Source organism: Asterias amurensis, chromosome 12 (genome assembly GCF_032118995.1).
Source record: "Asterias amurensis chromosome 12, ASM3211899v1".
NCBI classification, from domain to species: domain Eukaryota; kingdom Metazoa; phylum Echinodermata; class Asteroidea; order Forcipulatida; family Asteriidae; genus Asterias; species Asterias amurensis.
This window is the reverse complement of record NC_092659.1, coordinates 14,971,779-14,997,517: the sequence shown is the minus strand read 5'-3', so window position 1 is coordinate 14,997,517 and position 25,739 is coordinate 14,971,779. Positions and strand designations below refer to the sequence as shown.

The following is a 25,739-nucleotide window of genomic DNA, read 5'->3' as shown; positions in this document are numbered from 1 at the left end:
TCATGGTAGTACAAAACATTGTGAGAAACGGCTCCCTCTGAAGTGAGGTAGTTTTCAAGAAAGAAGTAATTTTCCACGAATTTGATTTCAAGACCTCAGAATTAGATTTTGAGGTCCCGAAATCAAGCATCTGAAACCACATAACTTTGTGTGACAAGGGTGTTTTTTCTTTTATAGTTATCTCGCAATTTCAGCAACCAATTGAGCTCAAATTTTCACAGGTTTGTTATTTTATGCATGTTGAGATACACCAAGTGAGAAGGCTGGTCTTTAACAAATGTATAGTGTGTCTTTAAAGACACTGGACACTATTGGTAATTGTCAAAGACCAGTGAATATCTTAGCTCATTTGGTCATCGAAGTTGCGAGATAATGAAAGAAAAAAACACCATTGTAACACGAAGATGTGTGCTTTCAGATGCTTGATTTCGAGACCTCAAATTCTAAACTTGAGGTCTCGAAATCAAATTCGTGGAAAATTACTTCTTTCTCGAAAACTACATTACTTCAGAGGGAGCCGTTTCTCACATTGTTTTATACTATCAACCTCTCCCCATTACTTGTTACCAAGTAAGGTTTTACGCTAATAGTTATTTTGAGTAATTACCAAAAGTGTCCACTGCCTTTAAAGAATACTAAACATGATACCGCAGAGGGATAGAAGCAGATCAATTTTTGCTTAGCAAACAAATTTGTCAAGTATTTTCTGTTGATTAAGAACTTTGTGAAGTTGGGCCCGTGTGTTATATTTCCCCTCAGTCCTGTCAGTCATCATTGGGTCGTAGTGCACATATTGCAATTAGCAGTGTTTGTAGTCTAGTACACAGGTTAGATAGTCAATCATTATCGTCTAATGAGTGTGTGGGTTGAATTAGAAACAGCTGGGATGTTTTCCCATCGGTGGTGCTAAACACCCATTCAAAATGTATTTAATGAGGGTTAGATCTTGGCATTTAGAGAAACATGTGAGACCATAGAGAGTGGCGGAAACCGTTGTTGACAGAGATATGCAGCTTGTAAACACATCCTAACGATGTTGTTTTCCTTGGTCTCCCCTTCACCTGCAGGGAATCAATGATGGAGACATAAACTTCAGTTTTGCTGATACATATGTAGCACCTTATTCGTTGGTTTAGAGTATCCAGTATTTTCATTTAAAGCCATTATACACTTTCGGAACAGAAAAAAAAAAAAAAAGTTGACAGATTTATAAATACAGTGATTACAGAAAGTAATGGTGAAAGACTTCTCTTGAAATATTATTACATGAAATGCCTTCGGGAATTATGGATTTATTTTTAACACATGTCATGACACGGCGGAAACAAGGGTGGGTTTTCCCGTTATTTTCTTCCGACTACGATGACCGATTGAGCCTACATTTTCACAGGTTTGTTATTTTATTTATTATTTGTGATACATGAAGTGTGGGCCTTTGGACAATACTGTTTACCGATAAGTTTTGGTGTGGAGTTGTCCAAAAATACTTCCTTAGTCAAGTCAGGATTTTGTTTCTTCAGGATTTCGTTATGTTTTAAAAAGGAAATGTGGCCATTTTTTTTTATACTGACCTGAAATGGTTTTAAAAATGATTTGCAAGGGGTAATTGTTACCACCGCTCTGAGTGAGATTTTCATGGTCGCGCCATTAAACACTTTCGGAACAGAAAAATAAATAACAGTTCACAGATTTACAAATAACTTACAGGGTTTACAGAAGGTAATGGTGAAAGACTTCTCTTGAAATATTACTCCATGAAATGCTTTACTTTTTGAGAAAACATTAAAACAATTATCAATTCTCAATATCAAGAATTACGGATTTATTTTAAACACATGTCATGACACGGCGAAACGTGCGGAAGCAAGGGTGGGTTTTCCCGTTATTTTCTCCTGACTCCGATGACCGATTGAGCATAAATTTTCACAGGTTTGTTATTTTATATAAAAGTTGTGATACACGAAGTCAGTTTACTGTTTACCGAAAGTGTCCAATGGCTTTAAAGGAAAGAAATTACATCATATGGTAGGTCATCCGTTAGCACTGTTAGCGTACACAGAATGTAGGCATTTCCTCATTGCTGCATGCAGTGTACACATTATCATTCAAAACATTGCCTACCTACCAGTACCATTATCACTGCACATTCAATACATTAGGCTTACGCATGGAATTTGCATTTTAAATTTAATCGGCTTGTTCTTAGGAATTAATGTAAAACATTTATAAAGTACACTACATGTTTGCAGAACTCGCCAAAAAATACAGAGTGTACAGCTTCGATACGCTTCGGTGTACATGTACATGTTTCGTACAAACCAAAGTAAATCATACATTTTGTTAAATACTATGTGGATTGGACAATGTGTACACACAGTACCATGTATTTTCCGGAGTTTTGGCCTACTACATGTATATTGTCATTGTTGAAGGACTCGGTAGTGCATATTTTAAGATTAATTTGCCATCTGAAAGAACCTTGATCTCTGAGACCCTTCTAATTTGTCAATGTCTGCATGCACATACACATGATGTAATTCACCATATAAATCTCTACGGTACATAATTAATATTTCATGCACAGTGCAGTGAATTATAATTCTTGACCATCCCATTTGACAGCATTATAGTACATGTACCATGTATAATGTACATTGATGTACAACTGTGTGTTCATTTTCTTCCTCCATGGTGTAACTTGATGGCCTAATGCAATACCACTTGAGACAAAATTGTCATAATTTATGTCAAGTATGAGTATACTGCCCTCTTGTGCTGGAAATTGTACAGTCAGAATTGACAACACTTCCATTGAACTGTCATTACATTCTGTAGGGCCTACGTACATACAAGTGTAATCTGTTTAAAACTGTATAAACAGCCTAAATAATAATAATAATAAACTGATTGTCCAAACTGTTTGAATAAATGATTTTGTATTTAAAGCAGGCTCAGACACTATTAGGCTATATCACAAAAAAAATAAAAATAACATTCAATAGCTAGTTGGAAAGTATTTTACAATAACGTATTATGCGCTTAAAAAAACATACTGCCCCTAACTCCTTTTGCTGTAGTGCAGGCTGAAGTAAACAATGTAAACTAACTAGAACTCCATACTTTATCCATGTTGCTTTTTTCCCGCAGCCAAATCCCGACAAGGACGAATAAAATGAAATGATGTATTGATTTAATGTAGACTTGAGCCGTGCACTATCCCAACCTTTCCCATTACATCTCATGGTGCTGTCTTGTCCCATAATGTTTTATCATGTCAAATAAATTGATCAACTTCTGAAGTAGGGGCAATTTAAACGAGTCTGCCGCGCCAGATATTTTTTTCCCTCCTTCATTTTTTTAATTTGATTCCTGTGAATTATTATTATTGTTGAGATGATACTGAGAGCTCAGGTTGTTCAGCGGTGGACGGGGAAGGTTATTGGGATGGGCGGGAAGGCGGGGCGATGACGGAAGGGGCAGGAGTTCAGGTAACGTGCCGAAGAATCAATACTGATTGAATAACCTTGTTTGGAGAATTAGACTGGTTTGATTAAATTACGGGAACCTTTAACAATAGATAGTCTGGTGGCCGTCATGTTACTCAGGCTTTGTACTGTTGGCATATTTGGACTCGGACAAAATATGCCGAATATTCATCGAACTGTGATGGCAAACAAAAGGTTGGTGGATGAAGATATTAGATAGTACAGTTGGTGTTAATTGTCAATTTTACGTTTAGCTTACGTGTACATGTGTATACTATAACAAAGACTTACATGTAAGCCTGGTTCATACTTCCTGCAAATGCAAAGAACTCGCTGCTCGGACAGAAGCTTCATCCACACTGCCGTCCCCCTATGGAACAGTCTTCCTGTCTCTGTTGTTGGCAACATTACTGAGGAAGGGATTCAGTCATTTAAATGCCGTGTGCATGGACACCTCCTTCTTACATAACTCAGTGTTTCCTCGATACCATTATATCTTTGTTTTTCTGTTACTCTTTTCTGGTAATTCTGAGCTGCAGTGAACTATTTGATTAGCCCATCAGAGTTCTTCTTTTAAGATCCCTCAGTCTGATTCAAATTTCATTCTGTTCATTGACCATGTCAATGTCTGTTGGGCTATTGTTCACATTTGCTCCTTATATAAAAATAAAAAAAAAATAAAAATGCAAATGAGATTAATTTTGACATCACTGGGCTGTTTTGCAGCGAATGTTTCGCAGAAGTTGGGCATATTTCAACTATTGCTAATTATTTGTTTCAAATTTGTGATGTCAGTGTACGCTACACAAAGTCTCGAGGCATGTCTACACATTAGCCTGTCAACTGATTGCAACCAATAAAAGCTAACTTCAGGCATCACTGTGCTACCCAGAAATATTTTTACGGTTTACTGGTTATGAGCATGAAATTGCCACATTATGCGCAAACAATGTAATAAAAGTGCCATAAATTTGTCAGAATGATGTCAGAATGTCATGTAGAAACAAACTTGTGCTGAATTTGGATGCCTTACTTTATCTTTGTTTTATAAATCAAAATAAGGAATATAAATGAACCGTGTGCGCCAACAGTTTTTCATTTACATTGAGGCTGACAGCCTGTAATTTACAAATTCCAGTTTAAAGGGAAGGCTACATGTAGGTACACGTTTGGTAATTACTCAAAACAAAAATGAGCTTAAAAACTGACTTGGTAACGAGCAATGCAAAGCTGTTGATAGTACAATGTATAAAAAATAAAAAAAAAACGCTCCCTCTGAAGTATTATAGATTTTGAGAAGGAGGTAATTTCTGACTGAATTAATAAAAGACTTCTTTTATTCCTTTCTGAAAGCACACAAATTCGTCCAACAAGGGTGTTTTTTATTGAGCCCAAAGTTTCACAGGTTTACATGTGTAAATGATGTATGTTCTGATGCACCAAGTGCCAACCGTATGCAGAGCCTTTAAAACATTTACAATGTACATATGTACTCTACTGCGACAAATGCACGTCCAACGACGACTGCCTTGATCTTCATATTAACAGACGACTCCGCCAATCAGCAGGCGTATAATTCTTCCCTGCCGCTATAATTTCTGTTTTGTGTCGGAGTGGCGAGGGAGAGAATTATTCACTCTGCCCGTATACAGAATTGTGAGTACCGCAATAAAGTATGACACATTGGATATTAAACCTGGATCAAGTGCAAGATATGGTTATGGCTTTATGCTAGGGAATGAATGATACTGTACATGTACGGACCGAGTGCTGCATTCACTGCAGGTGGTGGTCTCTTATTTATTTGTAACTCATTGAAGCGAGGAATGATATTTGGGATCAGTGCAAATTAAATTATAAGGCTAGATTTATGCGTGTATATAATGTACGGTACTTGTTTTTAGTACTTGTAATGTACAATACAAACCATTTGGGTTTATTCTTGCAACCTTTGTTTACCAAAAATTGGACATTGTCCATTCCTTGGCCTTTCTGGCAGGCAAGATACAGTATGTTTGTCATTGTGGGAAATGTTACATTTTGTGTCGTAATTACTGCATGTACGTGTAAACAAAATGTAAGAATTTCAAAAATAACAGCTCAAAACGTCTTTTGAGATGTGCCCCCTTTCTTCATGTCAGTTTGAACAATTAATGAAAATCAGACAGTGCAATCTCCGGTTCCAAGAAAATAATAAAAGAAAAACATCCTTGTTACATAGATCTATATGTACATGTACATGTTACTTGTATGTGCTCTCAGATTCAAGTTGTGTATGTACATTTACATGTATCAACAGCTCTGAAAAGCCCTTTACGAAGCTGTTATGGTCATTAATTTTGAGTTATTACCAAACGTATGTAAACAAATTATTTCTGAGGGACAGTACGTTTACATGTATACTGTCGACGTCCCTATGAAATAAAATGTTTACAAATTTTAGCACTTTTGTGCACTGCATTTAATTTTGCCACTTAAAAGGCGGCCATCGTTGTTCATTACTTTAACACCGTCAAATCACAAAATCCCCGAAATGGATCCCCTTTCCATCTGAGCTGGCCATCCCTACCCAATAATCATCTCCCCATCCTTCATATCGGATGCTGCGGTTCCTAATCTTACATCTTACATCCATGCTTCTCTCATCGGGTCCTCTTAGCATGACCCATTACACATCATGTACTACCTCTTCATTATCACTCAACATGCTCGCTGCATCCAGGTCAACATTGACCTGGGCCCAACTTATAGAGCTGCTATACAAGCGTGCAAACTTGCCTAGCGGACAATTTTTCACGTGATTTTCATGTGACCTATGAATTCTTCCCTGCTGAATTCGGCTTAGCACAAAAAGAAAACAAGACAACAAATCTGGTTAGCAGCCCCTTACTAAACTGGACCCTGGATGGAAAGCTTATAATAACACGTTAGCTTGGGAGCAGACATCTTAATGAACTGCGTAGTGGTTATTAGTTATTGCTGCTGGATACTTGATGTAAACCAATAGCTAGGAGGGGGGCTGTATTGTTACTGGGAAAAAGGGTGCACCTCTGGACTTACATGCAGGCCACAGAGTTAATGGCCCTCATTGCCCCTGGTCTTTGACTTGGTGCCCCCCTAAAAAGTTTCTCATTGAGTTTAAGATTTTCCAATGGAAGTGCCCTTAAATGAAAATGGCCTTGCCCTTTCATCAAAGATAAAATTCCAGGCATGTTGTGTGCCCGTTTTTTTTAGGCACACAGTGATGAAGTTGAAGATCTTTAAACCTGACCAGATTGTTTTGGTGTGAGATGAGCTCATGGAGAGACTGAGGAGTGCAGCCGTGTTAAATTCTTTTTTAGCCTTCGAGAAAGACTCTGCTAGGGTCGAAACGTCAGGCCACGAACTATTTTTTGCATTAAATTTGTTGAATGATATTTATACCTACAATGTACATAAGATTGACATGTTGAGACATGTATTGATAATAATTTGGGGGGCTAATCATCCTTACTCGCAGCTAAGAGCTGAATTGCGAGGGACGCGGATGGTCTGGAAAACCCTCGTGGCACAGCAGAGAACCAACGCATAACTCAACTCACACATGGCCCTGGCTGGGAATCGAACCGGGGTCACCTTGGTGAGAGGCGAGCGCTTTACACATTATAAGCCAACCGTGCCACCTGAAACACTGTATTATCACTGAAACAAATGTTCTGTAGTCAAACAAATCATACAGTCCCCAGTGTGAGTCATAGTGGAATTGTATTGTAATTCTAAAAATATTATGAACAACACACTTTCTGTACACACTTTCTGGCTTACACACAAATTCTATTTGTTTGCATCCTTGTGGAGACATCTATTGTTCTATACTTTGTCCCAGTATTTAAAAGAACACCCCTAACATTGCAGACAAAATTCCACGTGATTGCACCCTAATCTTTTGTGTTCCCTTTTTGGTTTTGTTCTCAGTCTCCATAAGGCAGTTTTGCCATAAGGAAGTGAATATATTTTTATAAACATATTTTTATATTAATTTTTTATTTTTATTTGAATGTGTAGGCCTATGTAGTTGCTGGGCAGCTCTTAAAAACAGTGTTTCACTGAGAGGTTTCCCCAGGGTAAAGAAGAAATAAATAAAAAATAAATAAATCTAAAATCATGGTTTTCATGTCAAAAAAATGAAACACAGATTTGTTGTTAATGCCCCCCTGCAAATAATTTCACTGTTAAACAAAAATTTATATTTTCAAAGCATGGAAACCACACTGGCTAAAAATGATTAAATTTTCCCAACTTCCAATTTAGTCAAAACATACCAGGTCAGTTTCCCTTGTGGTTTATTACTTGATAATAAATTTGCCTACGGCTAGATAGCTCTCTGTGTAGAGTGCATGCACGTTACTCCGGAGGTTGTTGGTTCGAATCCTGCTGTAGTATTTTTTCAACCTTTAAATTACAGGAAAAATCCCTGGCCTCAGTTTCGAGGCCTACCATGTGTAGGAAAACCTTGCACTTGGCCCCTTGTTCCCACACCTGCGCACCCAGGTACATTGGCAAACGGTAGCCTCAACGGCAATAAATGGATAGTCTCACATGTATTGAATGTGCGTTGCCCTCATTTATAACTAGCGTGCAGTTACTGCAGTGTTACTTTACCAATGTCAGTAAACCACACATGTTACCATTCTGACAACAGCACCACAGGGAAATTAATTCAAACAAATTAATTGTTAATTTGAAGTTGGTTCAAAGCCCACCTACTAGTCAATTTCTCTTTGTTAAACCCCAAATTAACAGAAAAATCAGTGGTTTCAGGCCAGCGGTTTAGTATAAATTTTTAGCTCTGCCTATGCGAGGGAAAACCTTGCACTTGGCCCCTTGTCCCCACACCTGCGCACCCAGGTACAGTGGCAATCGGTAGCCTTACTTGCAATACTGAGCCTCACATACATTGAATGTGCGTTGCCTCCATTTACTACTAGCGTGCAGTTACTGCAGTGTTACTTTACCAATGCCAGTAACTTATACATGTAACAATTCCGACAACAACACCATGGGGAAATTAATTTTTAAAAACGCAACCGGATAATCTGACATACGATCCTGTATGTAAAGCCTGAACCCTCACTCCAACATGCGGCGATGCTGAGAGTATGTTCATCGGGGTTGAACCGCGCATCATGCTGCTGTTCTTGCCGATTTCTGGATCAAATATTATAATGAACCATACAGCCGTGTCATCGTAAAAACTGCACCTTCATGTGCATACATGTACATGGCTTGTAAGGGAGGGAAAAAAAACTCAGGGAATAAAAAAAAGCTGTTCAAACAGTGGAGTGGTTGTTACTTCATGATCTATGATGATTTTGTCAAAGCCCTGCGTGGCAATGCAGTTAAATATAGGAATTGATTACTTCTTTTGTATGCAATGAAAATGTGATAATTTTTGACCATGACTGATACGTACAAAAATGCTGAGTCCCCTTTGTGCACATTATAATGTCAATTCAATCAAATATTTATAGTGACAAATTGTTATGCCGATTAAAATTAATCACTAGTTTCTTGTCAACCACTTGACAAATTTAGGTGAGTTTTTTTTTCATTATTCATTGTTCATTATTTCTCACCAAGGATACCATTATACACAAACTGACATTTTAAACTATGTGCGTGACAAACCATTGTTTGTCTGCACAGTTTGCGTATGCGCAACAAGCAGACTCTACAATGTGTATATCAATCCCGTCAACGACAATACAACCACAGTTCGGTGCACAAATACTGTGGGCGTAACACAATCCGGACACAAGGTAAATGCGCATCATGTACATAGCTGTAAAACACGGAGCAAGCACTCTGAACAAATCCTTTTTGCTTTGGAGTAGTTTGCGTCGGATTTTCACCCTTTTTTTGTATATATATTTATGCAAAAAAATGATGTCTCTGTAAATGATGAAGTTATTTTGTTGTGGGGCCAAAAACACATGTGGGTGCTGATGAGTCAGTTGCATCTGTTCCAACTTTGATGCAAATCAAATAAAAATTGAAATACTGAAACATTGAAATGTTGTATGTAAATCATAAATCCCTAGCATGATTCTATACAAGACAAAACTGAGTAACAAGTAACAAGGGAAACTGACTGAATTAAAAAAATGTTGGGTTGAACAAAGTGCTGGATTTGAACATGCGACCTCCGCAATAACAAGCCAGTGTTTTATCAACTGAGCTATCTTTTCCTATTGTTGGCAGTCACCCCCATTACCAGTGTTTCTTCAGGGGTGCCAGTCAGAAGCCATTCGACCTGTAACTGCCTTGTAGCCAGGGATCGCATCCAAGTTTACGATACAACCTGGAAAGCGGCAATAGTGGGATCACCTTAAGGGGACGGCGACTTATTATTTCAGATATCAAACAGTTTAGATGATAAAACTGTGTTCTCATTTTGATTCTAGTCTCTTCTCATCTTGATTCTGGTCTTAGAAATAAAATAAAGGTCCAGTCAAGATTCTGAGCTACAAGTCCTGCCGTCTTGTCAATTTTTATCTCTCTCAAAATCGAAACCTGTGCTGAAACTATTGAACTCTTTGCAAGTTGTCCAGTGGATATTTCATCAGTCCTAATTATTGGCATGTTTTTTTTCTTTTCATTTCTTACTTAGGAACTAGTTAATTGAATGGTCATTGGTCACTTTACAAATTTAAATAAATTTGCAAGTTGATAAAGTGGACCTTTTTTCTCTCCCAAATTCGAGCCCTGTTCTGAAATTACTGAACTCTTTCCAAGTTGTCCAGTGGCCATTCCAGTCCTTATTAGTCTGGGGTTTTTCCATTTCTGTAACTAACTTATGAACTAGTTAATTGAATGGTCATTTGGTCACTTTACGCATTTTAAATAAATTTGCAAGTTGATAAAGTGCATGATTGATTGATTGATTGATCAGGGCTTGAAATGAACACTGGACAGCATGCAGCCCCTAGGCCAGTGGTTTTAGCAAAAGGCTAGTAAACTCACGACCGGACAAGTCCAACGGTTTTGTATTTTTCGATAGAGTCAGAAAACCTAAATGAGTAAAGTCTTAAATAAAAAGAGAAAAAAACTATGAAAAGGGGGAAAGAAAAAGTTTATCTGTTGACTTTGGTGGCATGGTTGGCCTGTGCTTAAAGCGCTCGCCTCTCACCAAGGTGACTAGACGTAATGTACACTAGTTACCTCTTTGCCAGTCAATATGTGACAATAAATCATTTAGTTAGTGATTAGAGGTAATAACTTGAAATATAGGAATGGAAACAATATAAAAGGAATTTGTTTTTTATATTTTGAAATTACACAAGATGACTATTTATTTGACCTTGGAGAGGTCGTAAAAATATTTTGATTTTTCTGTAGCAACAACTTCTGACCTTAAATAACCACCTGTGGATTAGGCAGGGGGAAGGACTATACCATTATTCAGAGGGGTGTCCATAAAGTGTTAGATTGCTAGAGTAATAAACCATTGGTATCTCAAAATGATAATGGCCACAAAATATTACTTTGTGAGAAGCACTGCAGCTGTAGATGGGATGGTATAAGCTATTATGTAAAGAATTCCCTTTCAAATAATGTGGTTAGGATAATTTTTCATCCGAAACTTTTGAATCTTCAGTTCTCAGACAAAGTCAAAGGTCGGAAGAGGGAGAAAAGAACAAATTATTTAGTGAATGAGGTAGATATCTTTGGAAAAAGGAGAAGGCAAAGATTTAAAGGCAGTGGACACTATTGGTAATTACTCAAAATAATTAATAGCATAAAACCTTAATTGGGGACGAGTAATGGGGAGAGGTTGTTGATGGTATAAAACATTGTGAGAAACGGCTCCCTCTGAAGTAACATAGTTTTCGAGAAAGAAGTAATTTTCTGTGACAGTTTTTTCTTCTTTCATTATTGTCTCGCAACTTCGACGACCACTCCAGCTCAAATTTTCACAGGTTTGTTATTTTATGCATATGTTGAGATACACCAAGTGAGTTAAGTACCTTTAAGTTGTTTCCTTCCGGGATGCTCAGGCAATGGGGTTGAATGACCTGGAGGCGCCTTATCCTCAGTTTCTCCTAACTCGGAAGAATGACACCTCTCTTTGCCAGGACTTTTCTTGGGTTTTATTACCTGGGAATTTGCTTGGTGTTGTGAAAAGCGTTATGTACAGACTTCTAGGTCAATTATCTTATTTTCATCGATGTTTGACATACTTAGATTAAAGTATGCGTGATAAATATGGATGACCTCATACTTTGTCGGACGGGGTTATTTGAGAGTATTGTTGTGTGCCAAGCTCTGGTCAATATACCCACCCTGTCGATCAATATCCGAAAGTGGATTATTATACTAGCTCCATAGGGACCCACTTGACCACTCACAGCCTGTGCTGAAACAACTATCCTGGTTTCTGACTTCAATTTTAAAGGGAAAGTTCATTGCTGTGTGTTTTTTTTCTTCTCGCAGACGAGTTAAATTAAAATGTCCTATTCTGTGTTCTAGGTAAACACATCTTGCATCCAAACTGTCAACTCATGAAAATTAGGCCACATTCTTTTTTTTTAAAGAGGACAAATTAAAGCTTTGTCAAGAATTTGGTGTAAGTTCTACTCATTGGGCTTATTTTGATTGTGAATATTGGAATAAGCAATAATGGTGATATTGGAGATCTTCAAATGTTGTTTCCTTGTTGTTGTTTAGATCATATCAGACACATATTACTCTGGAGGATTGGTACTAGTATATGAGTGTCATAATCAGTGAGCTTTCAGATTGAAAATTTTTACTCATTTTCTGTTTCATTAATTGCCAATCAGGCCTGGAATTTCATCTTTGAGAGGGCGAGGCCATTTTCGTTTTGTTAAGGGCACCTCCATTGGAAAAGTCTATAGGAAACTTTTGATGGGGCACCAAGGCCAAGACTAGGGACGCCAATGCCAAGACCAGGGGCAACAGAGGCAGTGGACTCCGTGCACCTCCAGGTCTGGTCAATAGACCGTTGCATAATATTGTACTCTCAAGCAGCGCCCTCGCTGGGGTAAAAGGAGATAGATCATTGGATGAAAGTGGGTGCGTAAAAATGTATGCCCGGCCTCCGCATACCAGCAGCTTTGCATGTTATGCACCTGGTTTAATTACTCAAAAAATGAATGTCCCTAAAAACTAATGTACTTGGTAAGACGCAGTGCACCTGTTGATAAAGTATATTATAACTTTTTATGTTCAGAAACAATGTCTAAGAAATGTGGTTTAAGAGAAAGGGATTAAAAAAAAAAAATTCAAAGATTGTTTTTTCCAATTACGGAATTATTCTTCCTTCGTAGACATGTAACCGCTCAAGATATCCGGTGATATCTAAACAAACAAAAAATGCTAACAGTTTTTGAAATCAAGTTATGGCAGGCTAGTTTCATTTACATACGTGTCTACATTTATTTAGAATTAAAACAATCGTACATTTCCGAAATCCAAACGTGTACTTTGCCTTTTAAGCTGTTCCTACGATTGGTTCAATGTCCCCTTGCAACAACTGGGCTCTAATTGGCCAAGTTGCTCCTTTGAGCTGTTTGTACAGCTGTTGCTCCTACCCCAATTCCATTTACATACTTGAGTCACCCAAGAGAGCAAAGTTGCTCAAGAGAACAATATTGCCCGAGAAATTTATTTGCTTAGCGAAATGTGACAGGAGACCAGTCAAAAAGGCAGAAGATATCACCTAGGTATTTTGGCTGGTAACCCTGTTGTATACTTATCAGCCCAGTTGAATTGGTCCCATGTCGTTGCGCGGTACTATATTACGAACCTAGCCAAGCAAAATCAAATAATAACACAGTTCCCAGCAGAATTTCCTAAACAGCCTGCAAATAATGCATCATAACAAAATTTACCACCTCTGAGAAAAGAGCATCAAAAGTAGGCTGGGAAACTCCCTGGATAGACAAATATTGTTATAAAATAAACTGTGCAGGAAATTCTTTGATCATTCTTTATCTTGACACTCTCACAAGCAGCACGTAGTTTGGTACAATGTACATTTTTTATCAGTTAAGTCTACCCAGCAATACACATGGTGTTTCCGTAAACCTAATAATGTTGAGTAAAGTTATGCATGATATGTATATATCATGTATGCAAATGCAAGTCAGCCTTTTGCCAGTAAAACCAATGGCAACATATTGAAACTCCATGACATTTTGGTGGAAAAGGTAGATGTTGTAGTTGTTCAAATGATACAGCGCTTCGACGTCTGCCTTCCGGAATACCTAAGAAGGCCGGATAAACACTTTGCCATATTTTGAAAGTCAGTGTGAAACAACTTACATTATGTAAATGAAATGAGAGCATCAACTTAAGTCACCTTTTCTAGCGTTGATGCACATAATCAAAGTGGACAAAGAAGAATATTTTTGTAGTGCTTAGTCAATGAGGGATGACAGGGTAACGTGTTTGTTCGCTGATACCTTCCTTCGTCCTTGCCAGCACGCTTCTTGGGGTAAATCCCTCCCCCTCAGGCGGGACAGCAAACTGAAGGGGTGGCTGACCAGGAGTCTATGCGACGGTGAACAGAGAAAAAGGCGAGAATTAGCAGACAAGACTCTGGGACATCTTTTTTCCTTGTGACTGACATACAATAAGTGAATCATTTTGATGTACACGACTGTTTTTTATAATTTTTGAGGATGCTGTACATGTAGTTGTTAAACCAGACTGCGGGGGCTCGTGTGGGACAGGACTTGCCATTCTAGCTTTCCCCGTGCTCGGAATCCGACATCAAGATTCGTTTCCGACAGACCTGCCCATATTTTCTCAGAAAAATGTGTAGATGTAACAGTTGACAGTTTAAAATTAGGTCTGGAATACATGTAGATTGGAAGTCGAACCATTTTTCTTTGGAATGATTGGTAATTTCCCTGAACTACTTCAGTGTTTACCTGTAGGACAACCTTGACTGGGCTGTCGCAAGCTAATCAATTGAACCTGGATGCTCATTCGACTGAGTTTGGGAAACCCTCTGAGTCGTAGGTGATTTTTGCAGTTTCCGCGCTCAGTCACTGACTGAAATCTTAAGATTGAAGCTTGGCCAATTTTCAGGTGAAATGTGGAGGATTTTGTGAGCGTCGCACGGTAGCTTCAGTCAAAGCAATTATACATGTACCTATGTTCAGGTGTGACTGACTGGACCCAATTGCAACGGAAAGGACCTCAATTTCCTGTGGAAACTCTGCGAAAAATATATCATCGTGTAATTGTATCCTGTGAAAAGATTACAAAGTGTTGCTGTACTGACTGGAGCTATACAGTGAAACACCACTATAGCAGGGACAGAGGACCTTGGGGTGAGCTGATTTAACGGCTTGACTGTGAGACTACACAGGAAACCTGTTGTTGGAAGCATGGGTGGTGCATAGAGTACCGTTTTAAAAATAACTCCAGAGATCTGGAGGTCCACCAAAGTTCATGAGGTTGGATACACATAACCCAAACTTCAGTTTCGGTTTGTGGTTGTTTTATGGCCTGGTTAGTTTGACATCACCTGTGGGATTTAAGCCAGGGATTATAGCTGATTTCACAACGTGGAAATCTTTTTGAGGAATATACATTAGTCTTCTGAGGCTCAACACAGCTCAGTGTTGCTTTTGGGCTGGACGTGACAGGCAACAACACTACCCCGGAAAGTTGCTGTGCTTGTCTTTTAAGAGTTACATGTAGAGCTTCCCTGTTGGTTTAATGCACACATCGTGTGGTGTGAAGGAAAACTATACATGCCGGTTTACTGTGGACAGGATATTTTGATATGTGGACAGGTACATGGTACATGTAGATAGCAGGATTTGATCTCAGCAAGTGCTCTGATACGCTTTAATTAGTGTCCCCAGTGGCCACCATGACTTCTCCAAAGGAAAAAGGAATGTAAGTTAATCGTTGACTCTTTGTGTGTGAAAAGTGCTTCTTAAGACATTATCCTTGTGGGGCAGTGTGGGTGGTTGGGGGGGGGGGGAGGGGGTGAAGTTGTTTTGTGATGAGAGGGAAAGAAGACTGAGCCAAATTCCATAAAGCTGTTTAGCAGAAAATACTGCATGCAAAATTTCTTTGCTTAGCAAAAAATGAGTGGGGCACCAGTCACAAAAATGTTTTGTGAGCTTAATGTAGTTCTGGCGGGTAACCTATTTTGGTTAAGCGATACTTGTGACTTGTCTGTGCTTAGCAGGTTCTTGTGCTTACTGATATACAGGCGTTATGAAATTAGGCCCTGGTCACAAGGAAAGTTCACAAACCACTGTGTGATACGTCTGTCCCACCAACAGAGAACTAATAGTTACAAGCCTTAACTTGTCACCATTGGTAATATTCGGATCTTTTTAGGAGACAGACACCTCTGACCTCTGACCTCTGACCCTACCATATGTAACAAAATCCAAACTTACTGGCATGGCAACCATAGAATTGAAACAAACAAAAGAGAATGTTCATTGAGAACTATTATTATTGCTACTATTTTATTCACATTAAAATGAAGCGTAATAAAAAGATACATGACAAATTAACTGATTATAAAGCCAAGTGTAGCCCAAAAAGCTCTTTAAAGCCATTGGACACTTTCGGTAAACAGTAATGTCCAAGGCCCACACTTTGTGTACCACAACTTTTATATAAAATAACAAACCTGTGAAAAATTAGGCTCAATCGGTCATCGGAGTTGGGAGAAAATAAAGGGAAAACCCACCCTTGTTTCTGCACGTTTCGCCGTGTCATGACATGTGTTTAAAATAAATCCGTAATTCTCGCTATCGAGAATTGATATTGTTTTCATGTTTTCTCGAAAAGTAAAACATTTCATGAAATAATATTTCAAGAGAAGTCTTTCACCATTACCTTCTGTAAACCCTGTAAGTTATTTGTAAATCTGTGGACTTTTATTTTTTGTTCTGTTCCGAAAGTGTATTTAATGGCTTTAATCATGGCTTTTTACCTTCAGCTTTCCAGGGTCCATAAAAAAACCCGAAAACAAAATAAAACAAAGCGAGAAGAATTGCACATGAATTGAAATTTTTTTTCAAACAAGTGTTAAAAGCTGTTACAAATTAGATTGAGAGAAGAGTTTTTTATTTCATTTTAATTATTCTGGTCGTGAAGCCAAGGACTCTCAGAAAACCCAACTGTAATCACTGTACAAGCCAAGAACCCCATGGAGAGATTAAAGGCAGTGGACACTATTGGTAATTGTCATAGACCAGTCTTCTCACTTGCTGTATCTTAGCATATGCATAAAATAACAAACGTGTGAAAATTTGAGCTCAATTGGTCGTCGAAGTTGCAAGATAACTATGAAAGAAAAAAACATCCTTGTCACAGGAAGTTGTGTGCTTTCAGATGCTTGATTTCGAGACCTCAAATTCTAAATGTGAGGTCTTGAAATCAAATTCTTGGAAAATTACTTCTTTCTTGACAACGATGTCACTTCAGAGGATGCCATTTCTCACACTGTTTCATACTACCAACCTCTCCCCATTACTCGTTACCAAGTAAGGTTTTATGATAATAATTGTTTTGAGTAATTACCAATAATGTCCACTGCCTTTAAACAAGGAAAGAAGTTTGATTTGTTGTTTGACTGCCCCTTTTGAATTGACATCGTTTATTTAAAGACACTGGACACCTTTGGTAATTGTCAAAGACCAGTCTTCTCACTTGGTGTATCTCAACATGCATAATATAACAAACCTGCAAAATTTGAACTCAATTTGTCGTTGAAGCTGCGAAAGAAAAATGGAAGAAAAAACGCCTTGTGTGCTTTCAGATGCTTGAATTCAAGACCTCAGCTGAGGTCTCAAAATCAATTCAAATATTTTAGTGAGAAATAACTTCTTTCTCAAAAACTACGTTACTTCAGAGGGAGCTGTTTCTCACAATGTTATATACTATCAACAGCTCTCCACTGCGCGTTACCAACCAAGTAAGTTTTTTATGCCTACAATTATTTGGAGTAATTACCAATCGTGTCCAGTGCCTTTTGATAGCATTTGATGCCATTAGGAATAAGATTCCATGAATGAATTCCAGTATACATTGCACTCTGTCCCTTTTATATTTGGAACAATACAATTGCTAAAACTACCTATGATAGTTTACATGTATGCATCTGAAACCTTCCTGAACTTGATGACAGAGGTAGTAATTGGTGCCATGTCATGAGGAAATCCATGGTTCAGTACATTATGCACTTTTTATAACTGCCAACTCGACAAATGAGTAAAGGCCCAGTCACACAGGCCCCGATAACGAGAACGAAAACGATATCGATAAAAATGCACGCCCTCGATTGGTTGAATAAGCGTGGGCGTATTCTGCGCGGAGCAATTCAACCAATCGCGAGCGTGCATTTTTATCGTTCTCGTGTTAGTTTCTGTTATCGGGGCCTGTGTGACCGGGCCTTAAGGGAATCAATGTGTGGTGAAGAGGTTTTCAACTAGTGGTTTAATTCCAACGAGGTGTGGTTCTTGATAATTTTATCGAGACGAAGTCGAGGTAAATTATAAAGAACCAGGCCTCGGCGGGTTTAAACCACTAGTTGAGAACCGATTCAACACATTTTGATTCCCATTCATAAATACCTTTTCGGTCAAAAACATCATCAGTTTTTGGTCAAAAAGTAAAATAAATGCAAAAAATTATAATTGTTAAATGATTGATTGCAACACAATACCCCTCCAGCTATGAAATCGTAAAGCCCTCCGTCGCCCTCTGGTAAACATCTCCTCATAAGGGAATGCTGTGCACGAAAACGATAACGGTCACGACGCAAACAGAACGCATTCTAATAGTTGAATTGCTCCACGCAAAATACGCACACGCTCATTTAAAGTTGAAAGTTCTTTACTTTAGGCCTATTGGGTGTCCTGATGATATTGTTGTTACCTGCTGACCGAGTTTCGATGCTGAAAGTGTTTCCCCAGTGGTTGTAAATAAATGTAAATAATTGTAAATACAATAGTTTTGTCGAAGAGACTTTCATTCAAGAGTAGCAAATGTCTTTCGCGGGTTGACTGTTACACCCAATACACTGCACATCAGTGTATATACTGTTCATATACGTGCAAACTGTCCCTGAGATCTAATACTCTACATGTACCAGCCTTAATCCTTATAGAGTTGATGAAGATTTCTGGAAACAAAGGGTTAGATTGTACCAGAAAGTTGAGCTTGGTTACAGAGGCTTTTGTTTGGTGTTGCCATGGTTTTGATGTAGACATCAGTTCACCTCAGATTTTTTCCCTCAAATTTTCTTCCTCAGTCATACATGTGTAGATGTTGACATTCAGTAACAATAGATGGTTTAAATGTTTAACGATTATATATTAGTTTTTTTCTGTTGCACATTGTGTGATTTTGTTTCTTTCATTGTGTATTTGTTCTCAATTTGTTCCAAAAAAGGGATAAAGATTTATAGATTTCTTCTATCTGAAGTTGAAATTAATTGTAAGGGGAAAATGGTCAAAAGCATAATACTCAGGAAATGAGCAACCAAACATTCCATTTTTGTAAACTGTTGTTGTTTAAACCTTTAAAATATTGACTACCATTCTCAACTATAATATAGAAATAAAACAAGAGATACTTTAATAGTCTAATACAAGAACACAATAAAGACAATAAAGTCCATACGAGATGTAAATTTATTCAAATTTGATAACATATTTTTGATTCACCCATAAACTAAAAATGTGGCTTCCATTGGCTTTAATTATGTTTGAAAAGGTGAAAACTAGGTACATGTAGACAACTGAACGGGGCCCAATTTCATAGAGCTGCTAAGCACAAAGATTTGCTTAGCATAAAATTTCTTCCTTGATAAAAACAAGATTACCAACAAAATTTCCATTTGATGCATAATGCTTGTTACTGGTATTCAGCTATTGTTGGCTTATCCTGAAAATCACATGGAAATTTGGTTGGGAATCTTGTTTCTATGAAGGCCAAAATTTCATGCTAAGTAATTTTTTGTGCTTAGCAGCTCTATGACATTGGGCCCTGGCCAACACTCATAAACACAGTCAGTACAATGACATGTCTTTACAACCCTACCTTATAAACCCAATGTGAGTTATATTTAAGCATATTGATGTTGGCTAAATGTAATTACAGATTAACGCTTAGCTGTGTTAATTAGAATGGAAATAGACATTGAAACAAAAGACTGCCTTAACTGGATGTGGTTTGTTTCATGGTTCATGGAACCTGATGCCAGAACAGTTTAAAATAAAGCAGTGGAAGAGGGGAGGATTGGATCTCTTAAAGAGTTTGGGTACTTTTTGATCGACACGAAAACAAAATTCCACAGATTTAGATTAAATTTATACGGTTTGGATGTTAGAAAGCTTTCCCTAAAATATTACTCACTGAGGTGCTGTAAATTTTTAGAAATGAGTATTTTTCAATTTCCAAATCAAATTTTTGTTTCAGGAGACAACAATTATTTTACCACACACAATAGACTTGTGCCACTCTCCTAAAAACATTGCTTTGCGATTTTCACTTTTTTCTTCTTCTAAAAACCCAATGAGATGACAGAGTGTAAAGAAACCTCAATAAAGGCCCGTGCTCTGAGAAACAGACAAGTGGCCTATTAGTCTGCATAATCCAGACTAACCAAAATGTATACATACATCCTTTCCACTCAACCAATCAAAAGAACTTTGAACATAACATCAATTTAATCTATCTGTTATTCATTTATATTTTTTAAGCGCTGAAACTGAAAGCAATAACCTCAAATACAAATATCTTGATATATATACGTTACAGTTATGAGTAAGAAGTTGCACATCATTTCTATGCAGAAATAGGGGGAAAAAAGCTGATAGTAGTGTTTGAGATGTATTTTTTGTTTGTTTTAATTTGATGAATCCTTGGTTATGTTTTTTTTTTATGGTATGAACAGAAGCATAGTGTCCAATATAATCCTTAGACATGTAAGAAGTGAAGTGATGGTGCAGGTTTCTTGCAGACTGCAAGCTGATACGCGTACTCACACGGTACGTCATTCCAGCCATTCGTGCCTGTCTTGATCCTGTACTTAACACAGTCTTCATATTGACCCCTAAATTCATTAGGCTCACCATCAGCCCAGTCTCTGTAGTAGATGACAGTTTCTCCCTCCTTGCACTCCCATACCCCTTTGATCAAATAGAAAGAGACAAGTTTGGATGATCATTTCGCAAAAGCCCCTTAAAAAATAGTAAGAGACAAACAAGTTTGATCATTTCTCATTTTGATTACGTTCTTCTAATAACGGTGTTTACTATGGGTAAATTGTTTGAACCTAACCTGTTGCATAGGTCAGCTATGAAAAAGAAAAAACAAGCTTTACTCACCTTCATGTACAAGATCATTGCAATCAATCCAGAAATGCTGATTGTGAGTGATATTGAGTAGTTGCTGAGTATCGTCAGTAGAATTGGGCGTGGCCATAACCCCTCCCATCTTGGAACACTCATCATGAGCTTGAAACCATGTGAGTGGCTCCTTCGTAGCTTTGAAGCATTTATCCTTCCATTGGATCCAAGTAGGAGGGCATGTTCCTACTCCTACTCCAATAGACGCCATGCACGCCTCATCATTAGCATTACAGCATGCAGCCAGTAGGTACATGTAGATGAGTAAAGTACGTATCAAGATGTTCTGAAACTTAACCATTGTTAGTACATGAGATGTAAGTTGAAAGTTATTTACTTTTATTTGGTATTCTGTTGATATTGTCCAACTATCTGCTGGCTGAGGTTCGAAGCTGAAAGTGATAACTCCATATACTGTGTATCAGTTTGGACGTGTTATATCATCTGATCAACTATATGGTTAGATTGGCAGGTAAAATTGGTTCCAAGGGCTTTTCATGACGTTGCCATGGTTTTGTTCTGGGCAAATTCATGGCTTCTCTTTGTCCACCTACTGTTTTGGACCCTTTTTTTTTTTTAGTGACATTTTGTTTGTGAATTTGAAAGCGAAGTGAGGGTTACACCAGTCTGTCAAACCAGCTCAGCCCAACTACTTAAAAGCTGTTCAGCAGAAAATACTGCCTAACACATTTCTTTGCTAAGCAACGAATGAGTTGGGCACCAGTCGAAGCAATGTATTGTATGGAATGTGTTCTGGTAACCTGTTTTTGTTAAGAAAGATTTTTCTGTGCTTAGCAATTTTGTGTGTGTACAGGCTTGATGAAATTGGGCCCTGGACCCTCTTTGTTAAAGTCTTTGCTTATTTGCACCTGTATACAGGTACAACCATAGAGACACATAAACCTCAGTAAGAGTACGGTACGCCGCAGGTCCCAATTTCACGGCACCTCTCTTCACCATAGAATTCCTCCCTCACAGTTACCCTGCCAGGCGGGTGATTCTGAGGGCTGTAAAGACACTATTTCATGGTAAAGGCAGTGCCATGAAATTGTGACAGCTATTTCTAAATCAATAGTTCCTTATCCATCAATGAAGAATATAAAGTAGATCTTGTCAGAAAAGAGTTGCTCTTTATTTCTCTGTTCATGGCTTCTTTGCTGTTATGAAAAACTATCTGAGCAAATTGTGGGAGCCAATATATATCAATACTTCTGGTATATTTATTTATTATTATATTATATATTTACACACTTAATCAAAACAGGTGGCCCAACGGTCAAAATCACTTCTTAGAACGAGGTTAAAAGAACAAATATTGCCCTAAAATGTTACAAGTTCAAATTACAAATAACACGCAATCAAACCCCCCCCCCCCCCAGAAAATCAGCAAACTGAAGAGCCAAGTGGATTTAGCAACACATAGCAAGTTGGAAAAAAAGTCACTTGGGACTCGACAAATACATGTACTTGAGTGAGCAAGATGGTGATTGTTGTAAACCACTACCAAGCCCCACTTTGGTATTCAGGAGTTTGGCTAGAGCAGGGCCCAGTTTCATGGAGCCCTCTGCTTACTGCAAGCACAGAACCAAATGTTTACGGAAGCAGAAAATTCTGCGCTTACTGCAAGGGTGTTACTGAGCATTCTTCGCATATGCGAGCTAGCGCAGAAATTTGGCAGAAAGCAGAGCCATGAACTTGGGCCCTGTCTACGCAGTTACACGTGTAATCCACACAAAGCCATGACAGAGCAACATGTACACTAGTATTTGTGAACCTGTTCCAGCTATGAGCTAAGTATAGCATCCAGATGCACAGTATGTAAATACAGTTGAATCAATATAGCGTTATATCTATTGCTCCGTGGTACCAGTCTCGCATCCAGGGACCAACATGACTGCATCATTAATGGGCAGGGAGGGTAATGAAATGTACCCTGCAGGTTGAGGGAGACCCAAGTGTTGTAATTTAGGCGCTTACCCAAATTACTGGTGAGTCCCGTTGGACTGGTCGACACGAGAGCCAATCAATAGACATCAACGCAGAACACTGGTGGGCAACGGACTGCCGCATGTCCAGGCCGCAGGATGCTGCCCAGCCACCGGTCACGCCCGACTGGTTTATTGCTCAATAACAATAGACAAATAACAACAATCACAACACTCTTCCTTCAGATCCTTCTCTTGTACATGGGTGGCCACAGACAATATAGAGGACAGAAGGACTTGACATAATCTGAAAAATAGAGGGTCAAGTACATTTATGTCAAGGGTAATTCAGCTGAGGTCTCAATTTTATTTCAAATATTTTAGTGATAAACTACTTCTTTCTCAAAAACTATGTTACTTCAGAGGGAGTCGTTTCTCACAATAGTTTAAACTGATTTTTGGGGTTGAACAAAGAATTGACTAGAGTGGGATTTGAACCAACGACTCAAAAAACTACAGCAATTCTTTGTTCAACCCCAAAAATCAATAGTTTATACTATCAACTACCATCAACAGCTCTCCATTGCTTGTTACCAAGTAAGTTTTTATGCTAACAATTATTTTTGAGTAATTACCAATAGTGTCAAGTACCTTTTATGCATGGCACTCCATTCTGCACCGGAGGACCGTCTTGTGTAAAACGTGTAAAAGCAGAATAAATCAATATAGAGATATCTGACACCCAGCAATTAATTATTCAGCATGGCAAGATTGTTTATTGGCAATCACCGAGTTAGAAATGAAATCTGTCCCGAGTGGATTGTTGAACCCGACATGCTACATTGTATATGGACGTGATGTTGCAGAGCGCAACTAATTTACATCTATTAATTTACATGGTCTTATACAATGTTTTTATCTTTATTTCATGGAGATGTCAGGTAGGGGTTAAAGGGAAGGTACACGGTTGGTAATTGTCAAAGACCAGTCTTCTCACTTGGAGTATCCCATCATAACCATAAAATAACAAGCCTGTGAAAATTTGAGCTAAATTGGTCATCGAAGTTGCGAGAAAATTATGAGAGAAAAAAACACCCTTGTTGGACGAATTTGTGTGCTTTCAGATAAAAGACTAGACTGGCTAGAAGTCGTTTATTATTTGAGTGAGAAATTACCTCTTTCTCAAAATTTATGCTGCTTCAGAGGGAACCGTTTCTCACAAAGTTTTATACAATCAACAGCTCCCCAATACTTGTTATCAAGTCAGTTTTAAGTTAATATTTGTTTTGAGTAATTACCAAATGTGTACCTTCCCTTTAAAGGGTTTCGGTACTTTTTTTTGGACACATGGTTTACAAGGTTTGAAGAAAATGATGGTAAAAGGGTTCCCTTGAAATATTACTTGCTGAGGTACTGTAGTTTTTTTGTCAATGGCCGATCGATCTCAAACTTCTACAGCTTTGTCAGTTCATGTATGGTGAATTACATAAAGTGTTTACACTGCCAGCAACTGTTTTGTTAGCAAGAACCAATTCTGTAATGTTCCTTTAAAGGATTGGGGCACTTTTTGTAACACAAAACACATTGTTTTACTCATTTCTCAAAAACTACAGCACCTCAGTAAGTAATATTTAAGGGAATCTTTCTACATGTACATTGTACATGTACCATCATATACTGTGTAAGTTTATTGTAAAAAGTACCCACTGGATCCTTTATCACAGAATTGTGAGCTTAATGACCAATGGAACTTGTGGGTACACGAACCAGGGGTAGCAGTAAAGCAGTGTTGTAATGCAGAGAGTTATTTGACCGAGTGTGATGAAATGATTGGTTGATTGTAATGAAGGGAGCCCTCTGTAGTCGTCAAATGTTTAGTAGATCCGGGCAGCTGCTGACATATTTAGCACATTACCTCAAGACTCCAATGTATCATAATGGCTTTGTGATTGCAATCAAAATACAATCATCTTCGCACATTTTACTGATCTCATCTGTCCACTATCGCCAAGTCCACCAAGCCCATTACGTCAAGCTCTCTTCTGAAAACCAGCGTTTATCACCGCTCATATCAATTTTTCACGTGGTCTCGTCAGGCCTTTATGCCTAATTAAGATGCGTTACTATTATTGGAGTAAAATTGGTTTGCATGATTAAGCTCCGCCATTGTATGGGTGACGGTTGCCATGACGATAACCAAGGCTATTGTAACTGGTTGGTGGTGTCGCAGGGGGAAAGGTTTCATCTTCTTACTACCTACAGATGCACTAGGTTATAATAGCATTACTGTGTGGTTGGTAGCCGGCCTCTCCAGATACTTTGACCAATAAAACAGCCCTAGAATAAAGGCAAGGCACATTTGCATGCCCCTGACCATCTATGACCAATACTTCAGAGACACGGCATCACTCAAGAAAACCACAACCCAGCCTGATTCACCCACATGACATTGAGAGCAGTTTGCGAATTTATGAATCAACGACAATACTGGCATGCAACATTCGCCGTGGAAAATCTTCTCATGTTGACATAGCGTCTTGATGTTATATCCTCAATCTCTATTTCTGATACCAAAGCCTTAAGAACTTCTTTTTACCAGCTAAAAACTACAGTGTCTCTATTTATTCCTTGACTTTTCCCTCTGAAAGTTGCAGCAACTGAGGTGTTTCTTGTTGAAGTTTCGTCACTCGTGTTTTTTAACATTTTTTTTATCTGCATCCATTGTGATTGTGAAGAATCTACTCTCCGATAACGTCGATCGACAGGGAAAGGCAAAGCGGATTTTTAAACAATAGTACCACAGTGTTTGGGAATCTCTTGAGCCAATTTTTTTTTTTTCTGAAAAGAAAAAGAGACATTGGTTGAGCTCTCTGCTCCGAGCGTCTGTCTTGTGAAATCTCTTGCGTCTAATCTAAATACACTTTGCGTAT

The 25,739-nt window shown here is 38.2% G+C and overlaps 2 protein-coding genes across 4 annotated transcripts in view; one reads left to right on the top strand and one right to left on the bottom strand.

The window, feature by feature from the left end:
• Positions 1–25,739, top strand: part of LOC139945129 (beta-arrestin-1-like) — a 121,654-nt gene that overhangs the window by 9,585 nt on the left and 86,330 nt on the right. The window contains exon 1 of one of the 3 annotated variants that reach the window (XM_071942403.1): positions 14,933–15,401. The exons of the other annotated variants lie outside the window; for them this stretch is intronic. Coding sequence (XP_071798504.1) covers positions 15,376–15,401 — 26 coding nt within the window. The 5' untranslated portion in view covers positions 14,933–15,375. Of the gene's footprint in view, positions 1–14,932; positions 15,402–25,739 lie in introns of those variants that run through there. 3 annotated transcript variants of the gene reach the window in all.
• Positions 20,454–21,185, bottom strand: LOC139945323 (low affinity immunoglobulin epsilon Fc receptor-like). Its single transcript, XM_071942675.1, has 2 exons — positions 20,864–21,185; positions 20,454–20,665 (listed from the first exon to the last, which is right to left on the bottom strand). Exons 1-2 carry the CDS (start codon positions 21,183–21,185, stop codon positions 20,454–20,456), a joined length of 534 nt encoding a protein of 177 aa, XP_071798776.1.